The 20,982-nt window shown below is 39.1% G+C and overlaps 1 protein-coding gene across 2 annotated transcripts in view; it reads left to right on the top strand.

Moving 5' to 3' along the window:
- ACBD6 (acyl-CoA binding domain containing 6) overlaps positions 1-20,982 on the top strand; it is a 130,873-nt gene that overhangs the window by 8,391 nt on the left and 101,500 nt on the right. Inside the window, exons 3-4 of one of the 2 annotated variants that reach the window (XM_060197775.1) lie at positions 2,829-2,925; positions 6,973-7,065. In XM_060197775.1, the coding sequence (XP_060053758.1) occupies positions 2,829-2,925; positions 6,973-7,065 (190 nt within the window). The remainder of the gene's footprint in view (positions 1-2,828; positions 2,926-6,972; positions 7,066-20,982) is intronic. The other variant, XM_007525847.3, reaches the window with a different exon arrangement.

Below are 20,982 nucleotides of genomic sequence, written 5' to 3'. Positions count from 1 at the left end.
TACTTTCTCGCATAATTACTGTTCAGAATACCTGATGTAGCTTACTTACTGTGAATTTTTCATTTTCACTTATGACATTTTATTTATTTATTTAGGATAAAATTAGAAATTGAGAGGGAGAGGGTGATACAGAAGTTGTGTGACCAATAAGGTGTGCCGCTGTCTTACCCCAGCTTATGACATTTTATAACTTTATCATTATTATTGTCATATATGTGGCTTGTTTTTCACTGGCATTTTTTTTTTATTTATAAAATGGAAACACTAACAAGACCATAGGATAAGAGGGGTACAATTTTTCACAGGTTTTTTAAAGTTTATGATTTATAAACACTAATAATTCAGGCAAGAATCAGCAGTGGATGCTTACAATATTAGATGAAAAACTGCTAGGTAGGTCAGGTGGTGGTACCTCCTGTTGAGCATGTGCAAGGACCTGGGTTCAAGCCCCTATCTCCACCTGCAGAGAAGATGCTTCTCAAACAATGAAGCAGGTCTGCAGGTGCCTATCTTTCTCCCTGTCTACCTCCTTCCTCCCATCTCAATTTCCTTCTGCCCTATCAAATAAAAGTGAAAAAAAAAAAAAAAAAGGAAATGGCCATCTGGAGCAGTGGATTTGTATTGTCAGCACTGAGCCCCAGAGATAACCCTGATGGCAATTAAAGAGACAGAGAGAGAGAGAATGAGAATATTTACACACTGTCATCCACAGTCAACTTATTAATTACCAGAGCGAAAACTGGAGATGATGTTTTTACTAAGTCCTGGGTTTTATCACTGATAATAGGACATACTGACACATGTGCCTCTGGTGTGAGGCATTGTGAGGGGCACTCCACCTATATATTGCTTGTGCCAAGATGTTTTAGCCTGATTCTAAAGAATGTTGGCAAGAATGTTATACTGATGACAAAATCAGACAAATGCAAATGGAGGAATATTTTATAAAGCACCTGGCCTAGACTTGAGAACCAGGAATGATAAAAATAAAGATTAGGAAGTTGGACTATAGTGCAGCGGGTTAAGTGCACGTGGCGCAAAGCACAAGGATCGCCATAAGGATCCCGGTTCAAGCCCCCTGCAGGGGAGTCGCTTCACAAGTAGTGAAGCAGGTCTGCACGTGTCTATCTTTCTCTCCCCTTCTCTGTCTTCCCCTCCTCTCTCCATTTCTCTCTGTCCTATCCAACAACAACAACAATAAGAATAATTACAACAATAATACAACAAGGGCAACAAAAGGGAATAAATAAATAAATAAATATAAAAAAATATAAAAAAAGATTAAAGATGCAGTCAACTGAATGCTATGTGTGAATCTCATTAGGTCTGGGTTTGGAGAAGAAAGCTACAGAAGAAAGTATTGTAAAATCTGAAAATGGTCCACACATTTATAGATTAGTATTGGTGTTAAATTCTCTCAATTTGATATAGACTGATAAATTCAGAGATAAAGTGCCATGATGCATGTGGTGAACTTTCGAAGAATTTAGTAAGAGTAAGTTTAGGAAAACCTCTGGAAAGATACTGTATTGATCATAGGAGTAGGAAGGGGTAAAACCACTGTGATACTGAGTTGTGTTTTGGTGAGTGGGCCAGTGGATGGGAGCAGAAAGAAATGGCAGGGAAACACAAAGAAGGAAGCCTGTCCAGGCACCATGCAGGAGGAAAGAATGACCCCACAGAACTCAGGACTTCTAACTTCTTCAGTATTCTCTTTGTCCTCACTAATTCTCACTTTGAAAATCTCTGCCTGGGGCCTCAGGACCTTGTCTCACTTCTTGAGATGTAAGGAATATTGTTTTGTGGGATGATTAGTTTTCTTACCAAAAGGACATAACCATAAGTAATTCATAACACAATAGTTACTACTACTGTAGATCAAGACATTCGCAACACAGGTAAAGGTTGAGTTAGGGGGAATTATAAAGTCTTGGATGTCACAATATTTTGTGATCTTTCAAAGTACAACAGGTATACAAACTTATATATGTTAAAACTTCAAGGCTGAGGGTGATTAGGACAACATGTTGAAAGGGGCTCCTTGGTGAGATGATAAGACCTATACTACCCAGAGGTGAAAGATAACTAGCAGATGGTTCCACCCCTGTGAGATCTATTTTCATAGCCCTAAGGAATCTAAAGAACACCTGAAACACATGAACTTGTAAAGAAACCACCCAGAAGTAGACAAATTGTCTCTAAGACTTTGTAAAAACTGTGGTAGTTATGGTTTGGAGGGTGGGGACACAGAACTTTGGTGGTGGGCATAGTGTGGAACTATAATCTTACAATTTTATAAATTACTGGTAATCACAAATCACAAAATGGCTTGTGGGGAAAAAAGTAACTACTATCTGGACCAATGGAAAAGGAGAGGATTGCTTAATTATGACAGGTTAGAAATAATGTCCAGGCCCTTAAAGTTTATGTGTTTGTTTCTTTAAAATTTATCATCTCTCTTTCACATTTTTTATTATTAATTTTGGATTACAGAGTTAAAAGATTTCAGTATTATAATTTTATACCTATATTTATACAGCTTTATAACTCAGTGTACCATTTTTGACAGTAATAGTTTTCATTGGTTATCGTTGTAAAAAAAAAATCTACCAAATCCACCTCACTGATCAGAGGTAAAAAATTCTCATAGTCAGTGATTTGAGTGTCCTAGACAGAATCACAGAACAGCAGCATCTGTAGCTCTTGGCTATTTCTAAGAGTCTGTCTAAAGTGAAATCTGGCAATCCTGATGTGCTCATGTTTAATAATAAAAAGAAATGCTGTTTGTGTTAGTTATGTAAGCTCATTTTATATATTCTGTACTCCAGGGAAGCATGGAAAGCACTTGGTGATTCAAGTCCCAGGCAAGCAATGCAGGAGTATATTGCAGTGGTTCAAAAGTTAGATCCAGTTTGGAATCCTCAGGTAAGACCTTTTTTTTGCCACCAGGATTATCGATGGGACTCAGTATCTCCATGACTCCACCATTCCTGGCAGCCTTTTTTCCCCTTTTATATGAAGTGTGAGAGACAGAAAGCCATAGAGGGAGAGAGAGAACAAACACATGCAGTATTGTTCCATCCTTTGTGAAGCTTACTCTCCTGAAAGTGGGGACTCTTCAAGTAAGACTTAATGCCAGTAAATAATATTTTTCAAACCAATACCATCTTTCTCTCAAATACACTAAATTAACACTAAATTTAGGATAAAGTAATATTTTTATAGTTTCATTTTATTAAATGAGAAGATTCAAGCTGTTACAATATTTATCTAGATTGAGGAAGATTACACAGAAGTAGCCACGAGACTTTCATGCCTGAAATCCCATAGGTCATGGGTTCAATCCTTGGTACCACCAAATGCCAGAACTGAGCATGTCTTTTATTCTGTCTGTTCTTTTCTTGAAGATGAGCTATTTTTTAAAAAAACAATATCCACCTAAGAATACTAATGCTTAAATGTTAATATAATCAACTACAGTACTGATAACAATAGATGCATTTTAAAAATAATTTTTTCATGTAAAACTTCTATTTCAAAATTTAACGTGAGATCATTCTTTTTATCTTAAGAAATTATAGCTTTCTCTTGGATTTCTCTATGCACACTTTCTTTGTAAGCACAAATGCTTATTAGTTGGATAATATACACCCTCAAGTGGGATTGCTAGATATTACAGGAGCTCTCTCTCTTTTTTTTTTCTTTTGAGGACTTCCTTAGTTTCCCATAATAGCTAGACCAATTTCCATACCCAACAACAGTGCATGAGGGTTCCCTTTTTTCTAAGTCATATTTAACATTTATTCAGCATTATTGTTAAGTCCATAGTTCATATTTATTATTTATCTAAGAACAGTTCTTCATAAGTATTAAAATTCTAACCATCCTCAAGTCCAGACTTTTGCATTTCATTTATTTGTCATACATCTTTAGTCTCCTTTAAAATAGAAGTCTTACTCTTACTATTTTTTATTGTTATATTTTGGAAGAATATAGGCCAGCTATTTTGTAGACTGTCCCTCAAATTAACCTTGTTTAATATTTCCTCATAAAGACTTGGATTATAATTTTTTATTTCTTTATTGGATTAATGGTGTATAGTCAACAGTAAAGTACCCTAGTTTGTACATGTGTAACATTTCTCAGTTTTCCACATTTGGATGATAATTTTTAGGAAGAATGTTACAGAATTATGTTCTTCTCACTGCATTATACCTAGAGAAATAATAATGTCTACCTGTCATTTTCTGAGTATGTTAACTTTAGTCACTTGATTAAGGTGGTGTTTGCCATATTTCTCTACTATAAAGTTGCTGTTTATAGCTAGGGAGATTGCATAATGGTTATACAAAAAAGACTGTAATGCCTGAGTCACTATACCAAAGGTCCCAGGTTCAATCTTCAGCACCACCTTAGCTGTTACTATTTCTGAGATGCTGGAAGGGACACAGAACCCCTATTATGTACCAAGGGACTTTGTTATTCATGGGATGGCGAACTACATGAGCTTCTTTGGATTTGTATCACTATCTTGTGCCCCAAGTCCCACAGAGGCTCTGCAGGTGGAGTGAGATGGCTTCCTGCACAGGCTATACAATGTGCTGTAGGACATAATAGCTTTGAGGGTTCACTGCTGTTGTAGCAGGTGGAAGGCAGGCTGCTGTTTGTCAGGGTTTGGGAAGAATGACCTTCCTGAAGATGGGCTGTTGCACATGTATCATGAAAAGACCCAGGTGAAGAGTAGTCAGAGCCTGGGGTTGCTCAGGACCCAGCGTTGATTGTCTCTCTCTACATTCAAATCCATTTTTTAAAAAAAGTATTTATTTATTTATTTATTCTTTTTTGTTGCCCTTGTTTTATTGTTGTAATTATTATTGTTGTTATTGATGTCATTGTTGTTAGATAGGACAGAGAGAAATGAATAGAGTTGGGGAAGACAGAGAGGGGGAGAGAAAGATAGACATCTGCAGACCTGCTTCACTGCTTGTGAAGCGACTCCCCTGCAGGTGGGGAGCCGGGGGCTTGAACCGGGATCCTTACGCTAGTCCTTGTACTTTGCGCCATATGTACTTAACCCGCTGCGCTACCGCCCGACTCCCTCAAATCCATTTTTATGATCACTAATCATGAATTTCTATTTCACTCAATGGATGCAGTCCATTAACATTGCCATTTATTTGGGCATTTGGGACCCTCTTACATTTGGCATCTATGTCTTTTGGACATGTCCCTATTGTGTACTTTTTTTTTTTCTCTTTTTTGTTTGTTTGGGTTTTTTTTACGTATGTTATTTATTTATCTATTGGACAGAGACAGCGAGCAATCCAGAGAGAAGAGGAAGATAGGGAAAGAGAAAGACACCTGCAGCACAGTTTTACCACTCAAGAAACACCTATTGGGGACTAGGGGTTTGAACTTAGGTTTTGTGTTTTTTTTTTAATTTTTTATTATCTTTATATATTTGTTGGGTAAAGACAGCCAGAAGTTGAGAGGAAGGGGAAGACAGAGAGGAAAAGGGACAAAGAAACACCTGCAGCACTGCTTCACCACTTGCAAAGCTTTCCCCCTGCAGATGGGGACTGGGGGCTCGAACCCAAATCCTTGAGCATTGCAACATATGCACTCAACCAGGTGCGCCACCACCCGGCCCGGAACTCAGGTTCTTGTACATTGTCACATGTGCCCTAAAGCAGGTGTACCACCTCATAGTCCCCATTTTCTTTCTAGTATAAAACATTTCAGACTTTATTGGTTTCGTAGGGGGTTTATTTGTTTGTTTTTAACCAGAGTACTGCTCAGCTCTGGCTTCTGGTGGTGCTGGGGATTGAACCTGGGACCTTTGGTGTGGTGCCTCAGGCATGACAGTCTTTTTTGTATAAGCATTATGCTATCTTCCTAGCCTTTTTAGGGTTGTCTTTTTTTTTTTTTTTTAATTTAATTTAACTTAACCAGATCACTGTTCAGCTCTGGCTTATGGTGGTGCGGGGGATTGAACCTGGGACTTTGGAGTCTCAGGCATGAGAGTCTGTTTGCATAACCATTATGCTATCTACCCTCCACCCCTTAGGGTTGTCTTAACAAAGGCAGAGTGGGCAGAAAAATTGGAAATGAGGCAGAGTGGACACACAGGAGAATATAATGATGTGACCTCAATCCAAAGCTGGAAGGAAGTAACAGCAGATTTTTTAATTCATTAAGATGTTTTTGAGGGAAAAGATCCTGGTAGTATTGAACAAAACAGTATTAAAGATCTTAATATTAGGGCAGGGTAGATAGCATAATGATTATGCAAAGATGCTCTTGTGCCTGAGGCTCCTCTTAAATATTAACATAAGGTGTCTGATGTAAGGTATTTATCTTTCACATAGTGTCACATTTCTAAGAGTCTGTCAGTGACATTAAGTGAGGCTCTTTGATCAGAAACTTGTGAAAAGGGATAGGTAGTTTTTTGCAGTATCCATTCCATTGTATTTTAGCAGGATTAATAATACAAAGGTGTGGAAATAAAATTCAGATAGTATGCTAGAGTGTAAAAATTAAAATTTTTAAAATCTATTTGTGATTGTTTCTATAGTTCTGTGTTGATTATTCCCTAATAATTTTACTCTAAATTCCTTTTTTTAATGAAGTATTCTTTTTAAGTTGAACTTATGCTTATCTACATCTAGATGAAGGCTATTGAACTTTTCATTTCTCTCCTGGTAAAGCTTTGTATAACCACCAGAGGGAGCAAAATTCATTATATTTAGAAACAAGAGAATTTTATTCTCAGAAATTTCTGGTGCTTTCTGTCTTAGTAGTGTTGGTGTGTTGGTTCTCACTACCCATTTCTATTCACATCCCTGGTCTGGTGACTTCTTTTTTCTTTTTACCTCCAGAATTATCGCTGGGGCTCAGTACCTATACTATGATTCCACTTCTCCTGGCAGCCATTTTCCCCTTCTTTTCTTTCTCTTTTTCTTTATTCCTTAGGACAGAGAGAAATTGAGAAGGGAAAGGAAAAAGAAAGGAGAAAGAGACATCTGCAGTACTTGCTTCACCACTCATGAAGCTTCCTCCCTGCAGGTGAGAAGCAGAAACTTGAACCGATCCTATTGCATAGCAACATGTGCACTTAACCAGGTGTACCACTGCACATCCCAGGTCTGCTGACTCTTAAACTGGTATTCATTGTACTATTTTTTTTTTTCCACAAAGATAGTGTAAATAGAGCTCACATAACTCTGCTCCCTTTTTAAAAAGTATTTTCTTGGGGGCCGGGCTCAAACCCGGATCCTTACATTTGTTCTATGTGCAAAGTGCAAGAACCAATGCAAAGCGCAAGAACAAATGTAAGGATCCGGGTTTGAGCCCCCAGCTCCCCACCTGCGGGGGGGTGCAGGATAGTGTCACTTCACAAATGGTGAAGCAGGTCTGCAGGTGTCTGTCTTTCTCGCCCCCTCTCTGGCTTCCCCTCCTCTCTCCATTTCTCTCTGTCCTATCCAACAACAATGATAGCAATAATAATAACTGATAATAAGGGCAACAAAAGGGAAAAAATAGCCTGCAGAAGCAGTGGATTCGTAGTGCAGGCACCTAGACCCATCAGTAACCCTGGAGGCATAAAATATATATATATATATATATATATATATATATATATATATATATATATATATATATATTCTTTATTTTCATTGTAGAGTTAGAGACCAGAGAACTGCTCAGCTCTGACATATGGTAGTGCCAGAAACTGCACCTTCACGGTCTGAGGTCTCTGTCATTAAAGTTTGGTGCACAACCTCTGTGCCATCTCTGGCCCTTCTATCCCTTTGTTCTGATAACCAAATAAATGGTCATAGAACCTTTTGCAAAGTCTGAACTATCCATATGTGACTTTTACAGTGTCATCTGTTTCTCTTCTGCCTATAAAAATTTCATTGACCCACCTACCGGGGGTCTCACTTCACAAGTGGTGAAGCAGGTCTACAGGTGTCTCTCTTGTCTTTCTCCCTCTCTGTCTCCCCCTCCTCTCTCAATTTCTCTGTCTTATCCAATAAAATGGAAAAAATGGCAAAAAAAAAAATTTTTTTTTTTTTTTAGTTGAACATCACCATAGGCTATGGAGTATATAGAGCCGGCAAGATAGCTCACTGGGAGAGTGCCTGCTTTGCCATGTGTGCAGCCCAGGTTTGAGCCCAGCTCCCACTGCACTGGGAGAAGATTTGATGGTGTGGTTTCTTTCTATCTGAAAAAGCTGGCCTGGAGTGGTGAAATCCTGCTGATACCAAAAAAGAAAAGAAGGAAAAAAAAAAAAAAGAAAAGAAAAAGCACATATAGTTTACTTACCTTCTAAAAGTAGTGATCACTTTTTCATTTTATATTTGAAGGTAATTAAGCAGATATGCCTGCTTTTGCCAAAAATTCTTTGATGTTTTTCTCTTTATCCATATTTAAATTTTATTGACATTTTGTTACAGAATCAGTCTTTTTTAAAATCTGTTTATTTATTGGATAGAGACAGAAATGGAGAAGAGGGAGATAGAGAAGGAGAGAGACACATGCAGCCCTGCTTCACCACTTGCAAAGCTTTCCCCTTTCAAACCTACATCATTGCACCTTGTAGCTTGTGCGCTCAACCAGGTGCACCACCACCGGGCCCCCAGAATCAGTCTTTATGCTACATTTTCTCATGAATTCGAATTCATCTCAGAAAGAACCTTTTCTAACCTTTATACCTGGCATCTACCACATGGGCTTCCCAATGTCTAGGACCCTGTTGGATTCATCTCTTATTTTCTGACCATACTACCTACAAGGTTTAGCACAGAACAATGTCACAGAACCAAGTAGTTCTTAGATTATTCTAATTTTCTACTCAAATAGATCACTACCTTACATTTCTCTCTCTGGACATTTCTGATCCCTTCTGTTTCCTCTCTTGTTTTCCAAGTGCCACTTATGTTCTATATAAGAGGAACTACTTTAATTTAGCTAGCATTTATAAGGCATGAGGTATGTAGGATATTATTTTAATTCCTAAAAAATACTTGGAATTAGAGAACTTGACATTTATGGCTAAAGATTAACAGTATCACTGAAGAGATTAAAATACACAGTGGAATGCTACTCAGCTGTCTAAAATAATGAAGTCATCTCCTTTGATTCATCTTGGATAGAATACAAGTCGTCATTTTGTGATCCGGGAGGTAGCACAGTGGATAAAGCATTGGGCTCTCGAGCATGAGGTCCTGAGTTCAGTCCCCAGCAGCACATGTACCAGAGTGATTTCTGGTTCTTTCTCTCTCTCCTATCTTTCTCGTGAATAAATAAATAAATTCTTTAAAAAAAAGAAGAAGTCCTTGTGTTAAGTGAGATAAGCCAGAAAGAATAGGGCAAATACCAGGTGATCTCACATATAGTTAAGTAACAAGGACAGAAAAAGAAAATGCAGAGCAAAACTTGGGACTGAGTCGGGTATACTACAGCAGAGCAAAAGACTGGGAAAGGAAGGGTTGGGAGGAGGTGAAGAGGGCCTTGGGGTCTTGATGGATGATGATGGAAAAGGTCCTAAGTTGGATGGGAGTATTTTGCAGATGCATACTACCATGGGGAGATAAGAGAGTTGTACCGGTTGTTAGCAACTTTAATGTAAATATTAACCCTCCCACACACAATAAAAACAAAACCAAACACATACTACATACAGTAAAGTGAATCTTGAATTAAGAGCTGAATATGGTAAGGCCACTTTTCAGGTGTATTATGAAGCACAGTCCACAGATTAAATGCCATTCTGCCTAAAGATTCAACCTACATTGACATTTATTTCTCTCACTTCTTCTTGCAGTTTTACTGACAGCTTGTGTTGATTCTCATTTTATTTTTTTAACCTGACCTATTTTGTGATCATGGCTAGACCTTGAAGAGTCACACAGATTTTTAAAAAGTAAAATGCCAGGCTGGGGAGATAGCACAATGGTTATGCAAAAAAAAAAAAAAAAAAAAAAAGACTTTCATGCCTGAGACTCTGAGGTACCAGGTTCATCCCCAACACCACTATAAGCCAGAGCTGAGCAGTGCTCTGGTAAAAATAAATAAGCAAACAAATAAATAGTCTGCAAAGGCTAAGCCATTAGCACAAATTAATGAAGTGGGTTGGAATTTGTACCTCGTTGGGGAGATTGTGATTTGCAGAGGCAGTGTGTTGCCATTGAAATAGGGAAAGTAGGTCGTAGGTTGAGAGGGTAGTTGCTGAGAATGCCCACTGCTGCTAGGTCAGATGTGAGATCTAGGCTTTTATGTCAAGTCTCTTAATTTTCAAATGAGACTCAAAAAAGAAAAATAGTGTGAGTCAAGTCCAACATGATCTCCAGACTACATTCAACTCCAGTTTGACCTGTTGAAGAACTTGATGGACATTTCTATATTACAGTGTAGCGTTACAATGCCAGGTCAGCATCAGCTCTTACCTCCCTCACCTACCTGTTCTCTTTTTTCTCCTATCTGACTACATTTTGCACTGCCACGTTGCTATTTTATTTATTTTCCTCCAGAGTTATCGCTGGTGTTTGGTACTGACACTACAAATCCACTGCTTCGGGTGGTCATTCCCCCCACCTTTTTTTTTTTTTTTTTTTTTCTATTTTAGTCAATAAGCTAGAGAAATTAAGAGCAGAGGGGGGTAGATAGAAAGGGAGAGAAAGATATCTGCTGATGTGTTTTACCACTCATGAAGCATCCCTGCCACAGGTATGGAATGGGGGCTTGAACCCAGGTCCTTGTGTGGGTCCTTCCTCATAGTACTATGTGCACTTAACTGGGTGAGCCACCGCCCAGCCCTCCATTATTTTATTTAAGTGAGAAACCTAGGAATAATCCCTGAATCTCTTCTTAATGGATCATTGAATTAGTTACCAAATCTTACTAATTTTACCTTCTAAATATTTATAGCCATCACTTTCCTTCTCTTTTTCCTTTTTAAAAATTATCTTTATTTATTGGACAGAGACAGCCAGAAATCAAGTGGGAAGGGGGATGATAGGGAGAGAGAGACACCTGCACCCCTACTTCACGACTCGCAAAGCTTTCCCTCTACAGGTGGGGACTGGGGACTAGAACCTGGGTCCTTGTGCTTTGTAACATGTGTGCTCAACCATGTGCACCACCACCCGGCCCTTCACTTTCCTTCTGTTTCTATCACTTGTCCAAGCATAGCATCATCTCTTGGCAAGGCTGTTGGCTATACTTCCACCTGTTTTGAGGCATCCCGCTCAATTCTGCCCCACCCCATTGTTTCCAAAATAGCTTATCTGAACTACACATCTGATTCCATTTTCTTTGTTTACAAGTGAGTTCAGTCCCTTTTGCTTATAGACTCATTTAATATGGTATATACATTTCACCAGTCTGGTTCTTTTAAAAAATTTTTTTTATTATCTTTATTTATTGGATAGAGACAGCCAGAAATAGAGAGGGTAGGGGGTGATAGAGAGGGAGAGAGACAGAGACACACCTGAAGCCCTGTTTCACCACTTGCAAAGCTTTTCCTCTGCAGGTGGGGATGGGAGCTCAAACCCGGGTCCTTGAGCACTATAACATGTGCACTTAACCAGGTGTGCCACCACCTGGTCTCACCAGTCTGGTTCTTATCCACATTTCAGTCCCACCTCCTGTTCCTTCCTTTTCAGCTTTTGTTTCCAGTCCTGGTTCTACCAGACTGTTTATTTAAATGCTGACTATGACTGGGAAAGTGACTCAACTTGGTAGACCACTGGACTTTCATGCCTGAGCTTCAGTCCCTGACACTGCATGTACTAGAGTGGTGCTCTGTCACTCTGTCTCTCCCTCTCCTTTTCTCTGCTTCATATGCATATGTACATTTTTTATTGTTGTTGCTATTGATGTCATCGTTGTTGGATAGGACGGAGAAATCAAGAGGGGAGGGGAAGACAGAGGGGGAGAGGAAGATAGACACCTGCAGACCTGCTTCACTGTCAGTGAAGCGACCCCCTCCCACAGGCAGGGAGCTGGGGGCTCAAACCCGGATCCTTAAGCAAGTCCTTGCACTTCACACCACATGTGCTTAACCTGCTGCGCTACCGCCCAACTCCCATGTATTACATTTTTTTTTTAATTTTTTATTTAAGAAAGGATTAATGAACAAAAACATAAGGTAGGAGGGGTACAACTCCACACAATTCCCACCACCCAATCCCCATAACCCACCCCCTCCCATGATAGCTTTCCCATTCTCTAGCCCTCTGGGAGCATGGACCCAGGGTCGTTGAGGGTTGCAGAAGGTAGAAGGTCTGGCTTCTGTAATTGCTTCCCCGCTGAACATGGGCGTTGACTGGTCGGTCCATACTCCCAGTCTGCCTCTCTCTTTCCCTAGTAAGGTGTGTCTCTGGGGAATCTGAGCTCCAGGACACATTGGTGGGGTCTTCAATCCAGGGAAGCCTGGCCAGCATCCTGGTGGCATCTGGAACCGTTTCCAGAAGAAGTGATCAGAGAACACGCTGTTAGCAGCTTCTCAGTCCGCCATCTTCCCATGTAATACATTTTTAAAACATCTTTTAAAAATAGTTTTACCTGGCAGGGGTAGATAGCATATGGTTATACAAACAGACTGTCATGCCTGAGGCTTCAAAGTCCCAGGTTCAATCCCCCGCACCACCGTAAACCAGAGCTGATCAGTGCTCTGGTAAAAAAAAAAAAAAAAAGTTTTACCATGCTGAACAAGCATTACAGTCCTTTATAGGGAGTTTTAAAAACTCAAGATGGATTAATGATCTAAACTTACAAAAAATCTATCTTCTCTTTAGGTTTGCTTACAATTTACCTGAGTTAAATCTCTTTTTTTGTTTCTTTGTTTGTTTTCATGGCCCACAAATTCTTTGGAAGCACAGCCCATGGTGGTCAGTACCTACTGACCTACATCTTGCTGTTTCAAGTTTTTGTCTGGGAAACCCTGTCGTCTTACCAAATGAATTTGTGTTCATCCTTCAGGTTCAGGGTATTGTCTCCTCACCTCTAAGAATCTCCTCTTGGTATTTGACCTGTGGCTAGGCAGAGTGCTGGCCACTCTGAATTGAAATGATCTGTCTCTTCCATTACACTGAAATTTTTCCAGAATTGTGATGATGCCTTATTCATATTTATGTTCCTCCTGCCAGCACAATGTCTGAAGCAGAAGATGATCAATAAGTGTTGAGCTGAACTGTTCTGGCAGTTGTGTCATGTGTGGTTCAGAAGAGGCTTAGAGAAGAATCTCAGTCCATATATCCTAAATGCAGTTGGACTGCATTACCTTAATAGCTGAGTGTGCACTGCTTCTGCTTGGTTTTTTGCCTTGTGTAGCTTCCCAAGTTAGAGCTAAATTAATTGGGTTAAGACCTGTGTAAATTGAATTCTGAATTCAGTGTCTTTATTCCTTTTTGTATGGGCTATGTCCATGTTTTCTCAGATTGTACTGTCAGGATTAATTGGGTTAGATTAATTACATTAGCTGCTGTATTCTTTATACAGGAACATTAAAAATTAATGCCATTTTTAACTACAAATTGAGTTGTGGGTGAGCCAGAAGCAGAGGAGAAACTTTAAAAGAAGTTGAAGAGTAATTGAAATGGGCATTTTTCCTTGATAAGCTGTTTTTGATTTTTCAATTTTTAGGTCATCTCTGGGGCTTCACCACTCCAGGCTGACTTTTTCAGATGGAAAAAGCAAGACAGAAAGAAAAGGGGTGGGGGAGAGAAAGAGAGAGAGAGAGACACCGACCAACTGTAGCTCTGAAGCTTCCTTCAGTGCAGTAGGGGCTGGTTTCAACCTGGGTCATGCATATGATGAAATAGCACAGTATCTAAATGAACTCTTTTGCCTGCTCAAACCATGCTTTTAAAAAATAATTTTACAGGGGCCTGAGTGGTGGCACACCTGGTTAATCATACATGTGTAAGAATCCAGGTTCAAGACCCTGATCCCCACCTGCAAATGGGAAGCTTCACAGGTGGTAAAGCAGTGCTGCAGGTGTCTCTCCCTATTTCCCCTTGACCCTCTCGATTTCTGTCTCTATTCATTAAATAAAATATCAATAAATTAAATTAAATAAAAATAACTGTAGAATTGAAGAATTTTGCTTCACGAGCAAGTCAAGAAAACTGGAAGTTTTTTCCTTGTCTGGATTACATTGTGATTCAGGTAAATTTACTTATCTTAATTCATTGGACTACAGGGGGCAGTATTTTCACAGTTTAAAGTTTCTGTGATTTTTCTGTGAAGGTACATTTATATTGTGCTTATCTTATGTGCTTCTTTTTTCACATATTTAATAATCTCAAGGTTAAACTAAAATAGTTACATTGAATAAGTGGAAATGTTTTAGTTAATGATTAAGATATAATTTCAGTGAAGAACATCTTATTACCTTTACCCCAAAATATTATATAGCCTTGGGATAGATAACACATGAGAATTTAAAGTGGGAAAACATTTTGTTCTATTTAATTCATAAAAGCCAAGAATAATAGGTAACATAAATTTCATTTGGCAATCTAAATATATTACAAAATTTGAAGTATCTATCTTATGTAATTAAATTTTTCTTTATCAAGAGTTCTTATGACTTTCTTATTTATATAAAGGAATAAAACACATTTCTTTGTAAATAAACAGTATTACACATTTGAATAGATTAATTGAATTTAAATACTGCAACCATTGGGTATAAAAAAATAATGTAGAGTTCCTTTTAGGATGGATTTTTACATCAAATTTATTTTAATAAAAATAACTTGAATGTTAATCAGGAATTAGTAACTGAAATTGCATTTTCTGGATGTTCTAAATTAAAGAACCTAGTTTTGTTTCTACAGAAAAATCTACTTGTTCTAATAGCCAAACTCAAATTTACTAGCCCCTGTATAGAGCTGATAGTGAAAATAGTAAAACATAACATGGTCTGTCTTACTGACTTCATAATCAGTTGCACAGTATTGAGGAGCTATAGACTATAGACTTCTCACTGTTCGCGGGTGTGTGCATTTGCCAGTTTAATCCAATGGTCCTCCACATATTTGTTTGTCTTGAATTTTTGTTTTCTCCTAATAGATTTTTCTCATAGAGGAAAGGAAGCAGTGTGTATATACATGCCCCTGTGTGTATGCAAAAATGGAGGGATGACTCCATTCTTTATTTAAATGTGTTGGTCAATTTTACACAAACCTTGTAAATGTTTTTAGGATTCACAGTTCACCTTCACAAAACATGTTTTGTATCAAAATCACATAAAAACCACCTGGGGGTAATCTTTCAGTGCTTTCATTGGTGAGATTGGATTGCCATAAACCAGATTCTGATTTTAGTTTATGATGAGTGCTTTGATATTTCTTCTAGAAATACCTAGATGTAAGTATTGTCATCATTCATCTTTTTGTCTCCTTAAGTTAAATATTCACACATTTTAAAAATGTAACTCTGGGTGTCAGGCGGTGGCACAGCGGGTTGAACACACATGGCACAAAGCACGGGGACCGGCGTAAGGATCCCAATTCAAGCCCCCGGCTCCCCACCTGCAGGGAGGTCACTTCACAGGCAGGTGTCTGTCTTTCTCTTTCTTTCCCTCTCTGTCTCCCCTCCTCTCTTGATTTCTCTCTGTCCTATCCGACAACAACAATAATAATAACAACAAGGGTAGCAACAAAATGGGAAGCATGGCCTCCAAGAGCAGGGGATTCATGGTGCAGGCACCGAGCCCCAGTGATAACCCTGGAGGCAAAAAAAAAAAAAATTGAACTCTGGGGTAATCTATAATTTTTATTTTTATATTAATTTATTTATAAAATAAAAAATATCAACAAGACCATAGGATAAGAGGGGTACAACTCCACACAATTCCCACCACCAGAACTCCATATCCCATCTCCTTCCTTGAAAGCTTTCCTGTTTTTTACCCCTCTGGAAGCATGGACCCAGGATCATTATGGGGTACAGAAGGTGGGAGGTCTGGCTTCTGTAATTGCTTCTCTGCTGATCATGGATGTTGGCAGATCCATCCATACTCCCAGGCTGTTTCTTTCCCTAGTGTGGTAGGGCTCTGGAGAGGTAGGGGTCCAGGGTACATTAGTGAGGTCCTCTGTCCGGGGAAGTAAGGTTTGTATCATGGTAGCATCTGCAACTTGGTGGCTGAAAAAGCATTAAGATATAAAGCAGAATTGTTTAATAGTCAGGAACATAAAGGCAAGAATATAGCAGATGAGTCATTTTAATTTAAGTGTAAGGGCAATAAATACACTAAGGAAAAAATAAGTTTTTTGTTTTCATATCTCACATTTGTTTGTCACTAAGGCTTTGCTTCCACTACTATGGTGGACTCTCCTTCCTGCCCTTTAGTGAGAGAAAGAGAGAGTGGAGACACCATATCACTGTTCTTCTACTTGTGAAACCTCTTTTTGCAGTGCTCCTGTGTAGTGGCTGGGGACTCATTCACCTGTTCTTCTCAACATATCATTAGGCTTTATCATAGTATTTTCCTATCAGATAGTAGTTATCACCCTATGCTATTTTAAATATATAGCCTAAAAATCTGCTAACTGGGATTTGTGAAGGAAAAATTTTTATTCCCCTTTATTAAAAAATAATGACATAAAAGGCAGTAGAATTATGTTTAGAAAGTTGGTGAGTGGGGCCAGGCTGTGGTGTACCTGGTTAAGCGCATACATTACAGTGCCCAAGGATCCAGGTTCAAGCCCTTTGTCCTTACCTGCAGGGGGAAAGTTTTACAAGTGGTGAAGCAGGGCTGCAGGTGTCTGTCTCTCTTCTCTGTATCTCCCCACCCTCTCTCAATTTCTGTCTCTATCCAATAACAATTAAATATAAAATATTTTTTTAAAAGTTGGTAAGTGTATTTCTCCTCCCCCCCCATTTCTCCCCTTTTTTCTTTCTTTTTATTACTACTACAGGTTGATTTTTTTTCAGAAGCAGAGGAAGAAGACGCCACTGCACCAAAGCTTCCTCTACTGTGGTTGGGGGTTGGGCATGAACCAGTTGTGCACATGGTTGCTTTGCCATGTGAGTGAATGAATTTCTTTAATTAAGAGCTTTTGTTTTTTTTATATTTTATTTACTTGATACAGAGAGAAATTGAGGAGTGGGGGTGGGTGGGAGAGAGATGCTTGCAGTACTGCTTCACCACTTGTGAAACTTCCCCATGTAGGTAGGGACTGGAGGCTTGAGTCTGGCTTTATGGTAACATGCACTTTATAAGGTGTGCCACTGCCTAGCTTCTTTTATTATTATTATTGTTGTTGTTGTTGTTGTATTTAGAGTGTATATATTTATGCATGCTTCACCAATAGAAAACATTTTGAGCTTCATTATATTGGGGATTTATTATTGCTCTAAATGCATTGTCATTAACTGGTGCCTAATAACAAGAGTAAACCCTCAAATTAGTATGTTTGTATGGTTGTTTTTGTATATAATGTCTCTTTTTTAATTTTTTTATGTTTATTTTCCCTTTTGTTGCTCTTGTTTTAGTTATTATTGTTATTGATGTCATTGTTGTTGGATAGGACAGAGAGAAATAGAGAGAGGAGGGTAAGACAGAGAGGGGAAGGGAAAGATAGACACCTGCAGACCTGCTTTACCGCCTGTGAAGCGACTCCCCTCCAGGTGGGGACTTGGGGGCTCGAACTGGGATCCTTACGTTGGTCCTTGCGCTTTGCGCTGTGTGTGCTTAACCCGCTGCGCTACTGCCCAACTCCCTCTTTTTTTTTCTTTTAATCAGAGCATTATTAAGTTCTGACTTACAGTAGTGCTAGGCACTTTTTTAATATGTATATTTTTATTTTATGTATTTATTTTAGATTGAGACAGAGTTTAAGAGGGATAAGGAGATAGAGAAGGAAAGATAGGGACTTCTATAGTACTGCTTCACCACTTGTGAAGTTTTCCTCTTCAGGTGGGTCTGGGTCTTGAGTCGGGGTCCTTGTACATTGTAACATATGTTCTGCTATATGTACTATCCCTTAGTTCTCTCCCCCCTTTTAAGATTAATTTGTGAGTGAATGAGACAAAGAATCAGAGGATCACTTTAGCACATATAATGCCAGGTATTATCAAACCCTGGACTTCAGAATCCAATGCCTTATCCTCTATACCACTTCTGGGCATCGAACCTTGGACTTCTAAGTTTCAGGCATGAAAACTGCCCGGCTTCTAAATGTGAGTTTTTTAATTTAATTAATATATATATATATATTTACCAGAGCACTGACCAGCTCTGGTTTATGGTGGTACAGGGGATTGAACTTTGACTTTAGAGCCTCAGGCATGAGTCTTTTTGCATAAGCACTATGCTGTGTAAGTACCATGCCCTGATTGCGCCACTGGAGCTCCATGCATAACTGTTATGCTGTCTGCTCCCGCTCAAATTTTAAAATATTTTTATAATTTTTTTTTCTGTAGAAGATGAGGGACACAGAGAGAGAGAGAGGGCAGGGGAGGAGACAGAGACACCTAAAGCACTGCTTTACTGCTCTGAAGCTTCCCACCTGCAGATGGGGCCTGGGGTCTTGAGCCCAATTCCTGGAGCATAGTAACATGTGCACTCTACTAGGTATACCACCATCCAACCCTCCTGGATATATTTCTACCCTGATAAACCCTATATCAAAAAGTATATATTTTTCATGCAAATTCATTTTTATATATGTATTACTAGGATTAAAAGATTCTACTAGGGGACCAGGCGGTGGTGCACCTGGTTAAGCACATACACTACAGTGCGCAAGGACCCGGGTTCAAGCCCCTGGTCCCCACCTGCAGGGGGAAAGCTTCACGAGTGGTGAAGCAGGGCTGCAGGTGTCTCTCTGTCTCTCTCCATCTCTATCTTCCTTTCCCCTCAATTTCTCTCTGTCTTTATCCAATAAAAAATAAAGTTTAAAAAAAAGGATTAAAAATATTTAAAAAAAAAAAAAGATTCACTTAGTCCCAGTCCTTTTAGCAGTCTGAAAAGAAGGAATTATTATTACTGTCATCTGACAGATGAAGAAAATAAAATCCAGGAAGCTTAAGTCATTTAATTGAAAGGTTAAGCAACCAGCAGGTAGCTAGCAAGTACAAAAGCAGGAATTCAGACTTAGGCAGCCCTAACTTGGATACCTTACCCACACTGTGCTCACTACTCACAACATGTTTTAGAAGGCTTTGTTTAGCTTTTCAAGACTTATTATGTCTTATTTATTATGTCTTATGTTTCAAGTGTCTTTTCATTGACTGCTAATCAGATATTTGATCCTGTTTGTTTTGTTTTGCCTCCAGGGTTATCACTGGTTAATTCTGGTGGCAATAAAAAATAAACACAAAGCAGAACTTGGTCTGGGTTTGGTGTATTGCACCAAAATAAGGAGTCTGGGGTGGGCCAAGGCTTGTAGCGACCTCCCCCTCCCCTTTTATTTGACAAGAGAAAAATTGATGGGGTGGGGGGCAGAGATAGAGAGGGAGAAAGTGTAAGATACCTTGCAGACCTGTGTGACACTTGTGATACTTGTGAAGTGTCCCCACTGCGGGTGGGGAGCTTGAGCTCGAACCTAGCTCCTTGCTTGGGTCTTCCACTTCTTCTGTGTGCACTTAACCAGGAGTGCCATCACCTGGGCCCTTTGGTTCTCTTCTACTGGGACTTGGTGTTCTTTTCTAGGACTGATTCTCCTTTTAAAAGCTAGTATAAAGGTAGTACAGCGGGGTAAGCACACATGGCGCAAAGTGCAAGGACTGGCATAAAAATCCGGTTGGAGCCCCAGGCTTCCCACCTGCAGGGCGCTTCACAGGCAGAGAAGCAGATCTGCAGGTGTCTATCTTTCTCTCCCCCTCTCTGTCTTCCCTTCCTTTCTCAATTTCTCTCTGTCCTATCCAGCAACAGTGACAATAATAACTAGAGCAACAAAAGGGGAAAAAAATAGCCATCAGGAGCAGTGGATTCTGTGTTGCAGTCACTGAGCCCCAACAATAACCCTGGAGGCAAAAAAAAAAAAAAAAACTAGTATAAAGTTCAGCTGTTTTAGTACTATGTTAGCTTAGCTGCATGCACCACTTCCCGGCCCCCAAAATTTAGCTGTTTTAAACCAGTCTTAGTTAGCTTTTGTCTTACAGCCTTTTAAGTTGAAACATTCTCCATATGTTATTATACCTGTGTACCCTTCCTTGGCATAGTATTTTTTTTATCTCTTCTTGTATTTCTCACTGGATATAAGTAAATATTAACGAGAACCACAGATCAGTTGAAAATTGCTTTAAAAAAAGAAGAAACGGGGTCTGGGTGGTGGCACAGCAGGTTAAGCTCATATGGCATGAAGCTCAAGGACCAGCTTAAGGATCCCAGGTCAAGCCACAGATGGTGAAGCAGGTCTGCAGGTGTCTTTCTCTCCCCCTCTGTCTTCCCCTCCTCTCTCCATTTCTCTCTGTCCTATCCAACAACAACAACAGCAGTAACAGCAACAACGATAAACAACAAGGGCAACAAAAAGAAAAAATAGCTTCCAAGAGCAGTGGATTTGTAATGCAGGCATCTAGTCCCAGCAGTAACCCTGGAGGCAAAAAAAGAAGAGACACTCTGTTTATTCTTTATTCTGAAACCAAATTCTCAGTGTTTTTGGTGAGGATTTACAGTACATGTAAGTATCTAGAAATATCACTTTTATATTTAGATTTATGGTAGGAGACATTTTAGCATGGAATGAATATAGTTAGTCTTATTTTACATAAGAAAAAAGACATGTGTTTACATAAACATATACTAATATGAACATTGACTTTTTAATATAGGTATACTATCTTGAAAAAGTTTTTTTTTTTTGCCTCCAGTGTTGTAGCTGGGGTTCAGAGCCTGCACTATGAATCCACTGCTCCTGAAGGCCATTTTTTCTCATTTTTGTTGTTATTGTTGTTATTGCTGTTGTTGCTGGATAGGACAGAGAGAAATCGAGAGAGGAGGAGAAGACAGAGATGAGG

Source organism: Erinaceus europaeus, chromosome 9, assembly GCF_950295315.1.
Source record: "Erinaceus europaeus chromosome 9, mEriEur2.1, whole genome shotgun sequence".
Taxonomy (NCBI): domain Eukaryota; kingdom Metazoa; phylum Chordata; class Mammalia; order Eulipotyphla; family Erinaceidae; genus Erinaceus; species Erinaceus europaeus.
This window is presented reverse-complemented; position numbering and strand designations above follow the sequence as displayed.